The 8,210-nt window shown below is 45.0% G+C and overlaps 1 protein-coding gene across 1 annotated transcript in view; it reads left to right on the top strand.

Moving 5' to 3' along the window:
- The first annotated feature begins 6,504 nt into the window (after nucleotides 1-6,504).
- LOC139216278 (ceramide synthase-like) overlaps nucleotides 6,505-8,210 on the top strand; it is a 6,934-nt gene continuing 5,228 nt past the window's right edge. The window contains exons 1-2 of the mRNA XM_070847368.1: nucleotides 6,505-6,623; nucleotides 7,584-7,667. Of these exons, the coding sequence (XP_070703469.1) occupies nucleotides 6,505-6,623; nucleotides 7,584-7,667 (203 nt within the window). The remainder of the gene's footprint in view (nucleotides 6,624-7,583; nucleotides 7,668-8,210) is intronic.

Below are 8,210 nucleotides of genomic sequence, written 5' to 3'. Positions count from 1 at the left end.
GAAAGAAGCGACAAACACACCGGGGGGCTGAACACACTGAGCGTGCTCGCTCGCCAACCGGACGTTTGGACGCTCTGCACCGGATCCACATTATAACCCGCCAAACAACACGACACCATTAACCGCCAAACACCTCCAAGGTCTCCTTTTTTTTTAAACTGCATTTGAACGCATCACTCACTGTGTTTTTTCGTGGCGTGGCGTCTTCGTGCGCTGACGCGCCGATGATAATGCAATCTAACAGATGTAGCAGGTTTAAACCACACACACACACACACACAGTCACAGCTCCCCGCCGGTCCTCCACACACAGTGGGCTCTGTTGTTGTTGTTGTTGATGAAGATGATGATGATGATGATGATGATTCTTCTCCCCCTCGTCGTGAGCTGTTTGGTCCTGGATCAGTGTTTGACCACCTCAACCTCTTTAAGTTCAATCAGGATACAAAGCAAACAGGAGTTCACCCCCCCCCCCTATTTTTTTTTTTTTTTTACAGTCTGATGTCAACAGACTGCTTTATTTTGAAAGTTTTGACAGGAAATGGTGACTTTAAGTGTTTTTATTGAGACAGAAAGATGCCAAAACTACAAATGTTTGGCTTTTTCTTTTTGTACAATGGCTTCTTCCTCCCTTCTCCACTTGTATTATCTTCTCACCGTGTGGACATCTGTTTTCCTGCTGACCTCCTCGGCCTCCACTTTTTGTCCCACCAGCGGAGAGAGAAATGGGAAACGACGGCGGGTTTTCTTTTCTTTTTTTTTTTTTAATTTCTTAATTTATTGAGTGTTTGTTGAAGAGTGTGTGTCTCCACCCTTTTAGTTTGAAGCGATTCCTCTGCACGTCTGCGGCGGGCTCGGTTACCTCAAACCCAGGACAAAGACTAAAAGAAGGACTGAAGGCTGAGGACCCCGGGGTGCACGTGGATGGATTTGTGCATATCTGTAAACTGAAACCCTTCCGTCACAACTTTTAACGTCATTCCTCCAGATTCGGTGACTTCTCTTTACCTCGTGCTCGCTCCTCGTCTCTCACCCCGCCGCTCAGAATCAGTGAGGCTTTGAGAGAAGGATGTTGTCGGTGAAATGCTGCTGTTTTTGTTTCTTTTCTTGGGTTTGTCGTTTTAGATCCTGTTTTTAGTTTAAGGCTCAGGTGTCCCGTTTTATAACAGACTATGAATTGTACAAAGCCACATAAGGACGCACCAGTATTGATCCTGCTTTGGATCATCAGGACTGAAAGTAGTGAATAACGTATCAGATTCTACACTGTAAGAAGTTTAGTGGCAGAGTGTCGGCTCTCTCCTGGCGTCATGTGACTTCTCTCTGAAGAGGTTTCTGTCCTGTGGCAGCAAACTGATGGATTATGTTGTGGAGCTGTGGCACTCTGCTGGTTTTACCCCGGCCTCCTCTCTGTCCACGTCCTGGTGTCTAAGTGACTGCTGGGTACTAAAAGTGCTGGAACCGGTCCACTAGATCACCTCAGCAGGCTGCAACATAATCCTTTGGGGCAGCTGCAGGTGATCTACTGGACCAGCTCCAACACTGTTAGTACCCAGCAGTCACTTAGACACCAGGACGTGGACGGAGAGGACCAGGGTTAGAAACAGCAGAGTTCTTCTATGACGTCAAACACAGTGAGACCACAGACGACTGAAGTCTGCAGTTGATCTCTCTGCGTTCACGTCCTCCGTGAAGTTCAGTGGTCACACTGGTGGTTTTACATGTTTCAGTCCTCCGACTACAAACTGTGTCAACTTCCCTGCCAGTTTAAGTCCTCTGCAGAGTGACGACCCTTTACAGTCAGCTGGGGCTGCAGCTAACACATATATATATTCAGGATCAGGTAAACTCTGTATACAATGTGAGAATAAAAAGAAAAGTTAGATTAGTGATCATCTTTCTGATGATTTAACTTTGTGCCCTTACTGAATAACTTTGTACTGAACAGTCGACTAATTGCTTCCCCTGCAGAGTCCGTGCAGCTTTTGTGTTTCTGTTACTTTGGTGAACTAATGTTAGTTTGACTGGAAACAGTTTAAAAGATATCTGCATCCAAGCTCCGGGCTAGAACGGAGATATTACACAATCTAGTTTTTAAAAAGTCAGAGTGAAGTCGACACTTATTTCTGTAGCCAAAATCACAGTCTGCCTCAAAACTGGGCTGAAAACAGAAGGAGACTGACTTTGTTAGGAAAATGTGTCTGGGATGTTTAGAGAGCTGAGCTCATGAAGACAGAGTGAACTGGACATAGTTGGTTCAGTTCTGAGTCCATCCTGCACGAGTTTGTGTTGAACTGAACTGAACCTGCCGGGAAGAGAGCGACGTAACGACGGTCTGCTGGACCAGTTCCAACACTTTTAGTACCGACCAGTCATTCACACACCACGATGTGACCAATTTGGCCCAAACTTTAAAATGCCAAAGTTTTAGTGTGAAGTGTGCAGGTGATGCAGAGAAACATGTAAAACCATCAGTGTGATCCTCTGGTGGCCTCCGAAGATCTTTGGCCCCTTCTTTTGTCTGCAGGAGCTTTTCCAGGAACCCTTTTTAAGGATCTCAGGAACTTTTAGGTGGAGACGAGGGTCAGGTTGTGCCAACAGCGCCGGACACTCTGAAAACCAAGCAGAGTGCCGGCTGGCCACCTCCAGAGTCAAACATCACAGCAGTTTGTCCCAAAAGACGAGTCCAACCGGGTGGGTTGTTTCTAGACCCACTGCTGATGGGTTGTGCTCACTGAAGGAACCTTCTTCGCTCCTGGTTCAGTTCCTGTGGCTCCTCACTTCCTGGATCATGTGTTGGAAAGGTTGAGAGGTCTCTTTCTATTTTTCTTTCCTTATAAAAGCCCTGAACCTCCAGCATGCGGGGCCCCTGAGCCGTCGGGCCCCCGAGTGTCCTCGTTGGTCCTTCACAGTTTCAGATTTTTGAACCCCTGAAACCTCAGCTCCTCTTCTACAGGAACACAGCGAGTCTCTGTGAGCAGCTCCTCTCCGAAGCTGCCGGATTACCTGACTTGTATATCTGCATGTGTATATTTATTATCCCATGGAGAGCATTTGGGTTTGAATGCTGTGCAATGGTTGAGTTTGTCGACGATGACGTACATTTTGTGGTAATTTTTATTTAATTCATCTTTAGGAAGTGATTTTATTAGAAGTTTTGTTTTTGTTTGTTGTGATCTGATTAGATTTTTACAAAAGCCAAGGGTCGGGAGAGCGTTTTGATGGTTGTTCCCTAAAAACATCAAAGAAGCTAGTGAACCTCTGCACGCTGCCACAACTAGTGCAACTCTTTTAAGTTTATTTATGGTTGTTTTAAACTAAAGCTTCATGTTGATGACATGAACGTTGCTACCTGAAATAAACCCATTAGTGTAGAGTTATTGGTGGAACTTGTGTCCTGAAATCACCACTTAATTTTCTCAAATTGCTGTTTGGAGGTGTAAAATATGAAATTACTGATGGGTTTTTTCTCTCGGTTAATCATTAATTGTATTAAAATACATCTCTGGAAACAAACGTTAGACAACAAAAGCACTTAAGTGAGTCGTCGTGGTTTCACTTAAATGTTTTTTATCATGTTTTCATTTCATGTACATAAGGTAACTTCTTTTAAACATTACATATTAATGAAACGGCTGCAGATACGTTACACCATCAAAAGACCCGGCAATGAAAATCAGTAATTAAAGATCACTTGGCTGCTCCACGTAACTAAACTAACTTCATGTAACTTTCCTACTTGACACACTTATTTTAATCCAAACCACGACGTGTTCCTGAACCTAACCAAGTAGTTTTGGCGCCTAAACCTAAACTTAGCGGTCTGTAGCGCTAGTTATTAGCCTGTGCTAGTTATTAGCCTGCGCTAGTTATTAGCCTGCGCTAGTTATTAGCCTGTGCTAGTTATTAGCCTGCGCTAGTTATTAGCCTGTGCTAGTTATTAGCCTGTGCTAGTTATTAGCCTGCGCTAGTTATTAGCCTGCGCTGTACCATCGTGACGCTATGCAGACCTAACGTGTACAAACGTCATTTGTACGAGACGCAGATTGTGGAAAAGATGAAAAATGCGTGTTGACTGACGTCTTGGAGCAAATTCTCACTGCAGAAGAAGAAAATAACTTAAAATGATGAATTAGTTCATTTTAAAGCTACAACCAACGATTCTTTTCATCACTGATGAAGCGATTAAAGTCCCAAACCCAAAGATATTCAATTCACTATAAACTCTGTTCTGTTTTCTGATAGTTTCAATTTTCTGTTGATCAATTGAATCATTTATTGACTCTTTTTTTCCTGAACGTTAATCTAAATAGTCTGAGGGACAGATTGTTGCTATTTTAGGGAACAATTGATCCAAACCTTTTCCCTTTTTGGACTTCTTCTTTTCTTTCTGTTGTTGTGTCGGTAGAGATCCTTCAGGTGAGGAACAGTTTTTAAACTAGATGACCCGTGTTTGGTCTGTTTCCCTCCCTGCACACTGTTCAGAGATCAGCCGATGAGCGCGTCCAGAGTCTCTTCCAGCTCTCGTCTGTTCAGGTCTTCAGCCGACAGACGCCGACCTGGAATAAAGCAGAGCGGACGGACTGCTGGTCATCTATAGAGAGTAGACTCGTTTTTCTTCTATGAAAAGAGACTTGATGTTTTTATTATACTAAATATGAAACTGATGTTTTAAACAGATGTTTTGTCTTCGTTTTAGCAAAAAGGTTTTTGTTTTGTTTTGTTGTTTTTTTTGACTTGTGTTCCCAACAAATACTTGAATTTCTTAAAAATGTTTAGAGTTAAAGTAGTGAATGACAAATAAATAAATAAATGGACACTGGATAATATTCCTCAGCCATGTTCAGAAGTCAGTTCTTCTCTGTGGGAGCTCATTTCTGCCAATGTGATGGGGGGGGGGTCCTTATAGCCTATATATTCTTTTAATGAGAAGTGACTGATGATGAATGATAACCTGCAGGTCTCTGGAACAGTGACAGACAGACGAGCATCTCCCCGATCCTGACCGGATCCCCGTGTGGTGACACACTGTGTGACACTCTTTGACCTCTGAAGCCCTTTGAGATGATGAACTGTGTAGCATTAGCTTGAGTTAGCCACAGTTAGCAGCAGGCTAAGCTACTAGCATCATCCTCATCCTCCAACACATTTAGATGTTACAGGCACATGGAGGCAGCAGCTTTAATCATCCCGGTCATGATAATGATCCTGATGCTATCACAGGACGTCACATAAACGTCAGCTTGAATTAGCCACAGGCTTTGGCTAACGCTGCAGTTAGCAGGAGGCTATTAGCATCATCCAACATGGCCGCTCCTCTCCTGCTCTCCAGGTGAATCAGCAACATGTGGATGTTCTCAGAGTCTGATAATAACGTTCCCTAACGAAGCCAGATGTTCAGCAGCAGCTTCCTGGTGAACTTCTCCTCCTCTCTCTTCCTCCTGGTGAACTTCTCCTCCTCTCTCAGACTCCCGGTGAACTTCTCTTCCTCTCTCTTCCTCCTGGTGAACTTCTCCTCCTCTCTCTTCCTCCTGGTGAACTTCTCCTCCTCTCTCTTCCTCCTGGTGAACTTCTCTTCCTCTCTCTTCCTCCTGGTGAACTTCTCCTCCTCTCTCTTCCTCCTGGTGAACTTCTCCTCCTCTCTCTTCCTCCTGGTGAACTTCTCTTCCTCTCTCTTCCTCCTGGTGAACTTCTCCTCCTCTCTCTTCCTCCTGGTGAACTTCTCCTCCTCTCTCTTCCTCCTGGTGAACTTCTCTTCCTCTCTCTTCCTCCTGGTGAACTTCTCCTCCTCTCTCTTCCTCCTGGTGAACTTCTCCTCCTCTCTCTTCCTCCTGGTGAACTTCTCCTCCTCTCTCTTCCTCCTGGTGAACTTCTCCTCCTCTCTCTTCCTCCTGGTGAACTTCTCTTCCTCTCTCTTCCTCCTGGTGAACTTCTCCTCCTCTCTCTTCCTCCTGGTGAACTTCTCCTCCTCTCTCAGACTCCTGGTGAACTTCTCTTCCTCTCTCTTCCTCCTGGTGAACTTCTCTTCCTCTCTCTTCCTCCTGGTGAACTTCTCCTCCTCTCTCAGACTCCTGGTGAACTTCTCTTCCTCTCTCTTCCTCCTGGTGAACTTCTCCTCCTCTCTCAGACTCCTTCACTGTCTCCTCTCTGTCAGACTGTGAGGAGTTCAGGTCGCTCTGCACTGAACACACTTGTGGAGCAGAAACTGTTCCTGCAGGAGCACCGAGCTAGTTTTCTCTATTCAGGATCATCTGATGATAGACCTTCCTCTGCTCCACCACTTTAAACCCATTCTCGTCATCACACTCTCAGACTCTTACTGTAAAGCTCTTCCTCCTCCTCCTGTGACAGGTGGCAGCAGGAGTCTCCTCCCACCTGATCCTCCTCTCTGAGCTCCTAGAAATCAGTCCTCATTTAACACCCGCAGCACATCCAGAGTGTGTGTGACAGCAAACACACACACACACACACACACACACACACACACAGGTGGACTCAGGAGCCATGTTGGCCCTCATGGCTGCCGGCACCGCCTTCTTCCCCGGACTCTTCCTGGTGTCCAAAGGGACTCTAAAATGTATGATGGGATGGAGCGAAGGGGACGCTGCCATCATATCCACACGGTAAGGACACACACACACACACACACACATGACCTTGTGGGGACCTCAGCTTTGTGCCCTGATGGACTGTAATCCTGATTAATATATATCAAACATATGTCCACATCTTTAGACAATCCTGCAAACGACAAACCTAAAAGACACTTTGAGTGCAGCCCTGATTGTAGAAGACGACTCTTTGGAGTTCATTTCAAGAAATTAGACACTAAAACAAATACACAGCAGAACTTACATTTTCTATGATATAATTAGTTTTGCTGTTTTTGTTTTGTCTGCTCTCCTGCTGTGAAATAAGTAGCTCTTATTGCTGGGAGACCGGGATGAAAAAAGTACGGTGGCCCTGAGGGTTTTTTTGCACTGCAGCATAAGAAAACACATGCAAACAGACAGAGCTCATGCAAATACAGAAATGCTGCAAGTCACACAAAGTACAATAGAAATAAGTTTTATTTTACCTGGAGCTGCTGGTCTACTGCTGCCTTAGTCACACAATAACACAGCAGCAGAGCAGCAGCTCCTGTGTCCTGTTCTCTAAAATCCCTGTTTTAGTGAATGTAGTCTGGTGTGTGTGCTGTTTGTGGTTAAACCAAAAGGATCTTCCAGGTCTCTCTCTGTAGGGATCCTTTCCATGATGCTGTCACACACTTAGAATAACACTCTGAGCCTGTCAGTGGATCAAACAAGCTCTTTTAGTGGACCTACTGTGATCAGGTGCAGTTGTCCCAAAGGATCACGTTGCAGCCATTGCAGCCCGTTTGGTGTCTGCTGGCTGAGGTGATCTACTGGACCAGTTCCAACACTTTTACCACCTACCAGTCACTCAGACTCCAGGATGAGGACACAGAGGACCAGGGGGGGAAACACCAGAGTTCTCCTTTAAGGTGCAGGGCCACCGTATGAAGAGGTTAACCGCAAAGCAAACAGACTCGATTGTTCATCACATTATTTCTGTCCTCTCAGTCTGGTGTCGTCCGTCCAAGCCGTCATGGCCTCATCAGTGGGATGTATCATCGCCTCGTCCTGCAGGGACGTCATGGAGGACAGGTAAGGACTTCATGTCTCTTTAAATATCTTGCTTTTCTCTTTCATACCTTCTTTTTACTGCCTGTCTTCCCTTGTAGCCTGATATGTCTTCATTGCTGTCCAAAAGCTATTAAACACACCTTAATGAGCCACACACAAATACTACTGGAGCATGTGGATTCATCCACCGCTGAAAATAGTCCCCAACAAATTCACTATTTCCTCTTGTTCCTCTTGATAAAACCTACAGTGAGCAGCTGTTTTGGGAACCTGTGTGTATTCGTGAGGGGTTTTTAAAATGTGAGAATGAGAGCCACAGACAGGAAGGCAGACAGCAGTGAGAGACAGACCTACAGGCTGTTGGGACTTATTGACGATGAGAAATGCAGTAAATACCATCAGCCTCATCCTTTAACCCTTGTATGGTGTTCAGGTCTGTGGGACCCGTTTTCATTTTTTTATCAAGAGCTGAATTAATTATTTTTCCAAACTCAGACTCATTGGCCTGGGCTCATATTGATGAGTCTGAGTTTGAAAGAATTATTAATGGTATAGTTTTTCTTT

The sequence above is a fragment of the Pempheris klunzingeri genome, chromosome 17 (genome assembly GCF_042242105.1).
Source record: "Pempheris klunzingeri isolate RE-2024b chromosome 17, fPemKlu1.hap1, whole genome shotgun sequence".
NCBI classification, from domain to species: Eukaryota; Metazoa; Chordata; class Actinopteri; order Acropomatiformes; family Pempheridae; genus Pempheris; species Pempheris klunzingeri.
Note: the sequence above shows the minus strand (reverse complement) of the source record. Positions and strands in the feature narration are given on the sequence as shown.